General features: G+C 42.1%; 1 protein-coding gene across 7 annotated transcripts in view; it reads right to left on the bottom strand.

The window, feature by feature from the left end:
• The window catches only part of lef1 (lymphoid enhancer-binding factor 1), a 39,953-nt gene that overhangs the window by 13,378 nt on the left and 24,891 nt on the right, over window positions 1-1,684 (bottom strand). For all 7 annotated transcript variants that reach the window (XM_032501075.1, XM_032501049.1, XM_032501080.1 and 4 more), the window contains exon 5: window positions 727-817. In XM_032501075.1, coding sequence (XP_032356966.1) covers window positions 727-817 — 91 coding nt within the window. The remainder of the gene's footprint in view (window positions 1-726; window positions 818-1,684) is intronic.

Raw genomic sequence — 1,684 nt, 5'->3', positions numbered from 1 at the left:
CAAAGGCAGAGAAAATATGGTCACAACAGCAGGACATGCTGCCTCCATTCGGTAAGGATGGTCACTGCTCAATAAAGGCCTTAAAATGTATAGAAAGTAAGTCATTCAAAATCAGCTGAATCAAAAAATGGGCTAATATACCCTAGGTATTCAGAGTTAAGGAGAAGGAAAGCAGGAGAAGACTGACTGAGCTTCAACAGTTGCCTGATCCTGCATGTTACATCTGGCTTCACTAAGTGTATGTCTAAAGACCTGACTTTACAAATATTACACTGACAAAAAAAGAGATACTTAGAAAGTAGAAAGACGGTAAGATATGTTAAGAACAAGGAAAAGAAGTGCAGGAATGGCAGTGGCAAGGATACAGTCAAAAAAGTACTTAACAAACATGAAGTGACGCTCAGAGAGAAAAGAGCTTCCAGGAAGCTTTGATGGGGGTTAAGCAGCCATATGGTTATGCAGGGGCTTGTATGCGGTGATGTGTTTGACATGTGCTGGGCACACAGAGGAGCGGTGTGGCTGAAACCGCACCAGTAACAGCAGGAACAGCCAGAGGCAGACCTCCCTGTGTAGGCTGCTGCTGCTGCAGGCCAGCATTCCTCCATTCAGTACACAAAGCCAGCACCGTGTCATTGTGCATCTGATGTGAAGGGACAGGATAGTAATTGCTCCTTGTTTATATGAATCAGCTGTGCATGCTTTTGTCTGTCTGACTGACTCACTCACCAGCCCAGCGGTGGCGTGATCTGTCCGACTCCTCCAGGAGACAGGGAGTAGAAGTTGGTCATGTCTGGTCCAGGGTGATGCCTTGGCATTCCTTGACAAACAACAAATGGTACACAAGTGTTGAAAGTATTCAGGTTACATTTTTCACTTACATGTCTGCATCTTGTGGATCCTAAGTACTATTCAAAATGTGTAGCATTGAGAATCAAATGCTGGCAAGTGCCAAAAGTCATATCTCTGACAAAACTACAATAACTTTTTAAGTGCAAAGAACATCTTTACTGGGAGACCATTGTTGTTTAGGCTTGTTGTCTTTATTAAGGACATTAAAAAAACAAAGAACATTTAAATAGGACGAGCATTTTAAAAAATTGAACGATATAAGAGACAACCGATCATATACAAAGTACCAAAAGTTAGCACTGCACAGTCTTTGATGAGACATTTTCTAATTTAAGTCATAACATTTGTATACCGTAATACTATGGAGGATCTTGAGTTAAGATTATTTCCTTTAAAATCTATATTACTCCTTCCCACCTTCGCATCCTGCTTCACTACAAGTAAAGGACATGGCGTGTGTCGGGCTGGAACACGTTACTTGACCTCACATTATCATTAGTAAGAAAAGGATGATATTTTCCAGTCTTTAAGCTGGTTAACTGAAGCTTCCTCTTTGTGGAATAGGCTGCAGCTTTCCCTGTAGACACGGGATTGACTTGGACTAACTGTCGGTGGATCTACAGGACTAAGCTGCTCCATCTCCAGCCTGCCTGCTCCTGCTAGGTTTCAAGGTTGAGGGGTCTGACATGATTTGTTTTTTCATTTTAGAACAGAGCAAGTAATAATCGGATACTAGAGTAATAATACTGTCCATATACATACAAGTGCAATGTGCACGCACATACGCACGCACACACACACGCACACAAAATGAAAAGAGGCCAAATGCCTCCAG

This window comes from Etheostoma spectabile, chromosome 2 (assembly GCF_008692095.1).
Source record: "Etheostoma spectabile isolate EspeVRDwgs_2016 chromosome 2, UIUC_Espe_1.0, whole genome shotgun sequence".
Taxonomy (NCBI): domain Eukaryota; kingdom Metazoa; phylum Chordata; class Actinopteri; order Perciformes; family Percidae; genus Etheostoma; species Etheostoma spectabile.
This window is presented reverse-complemented; position numbering and strand designations above follow the sequence as displayed.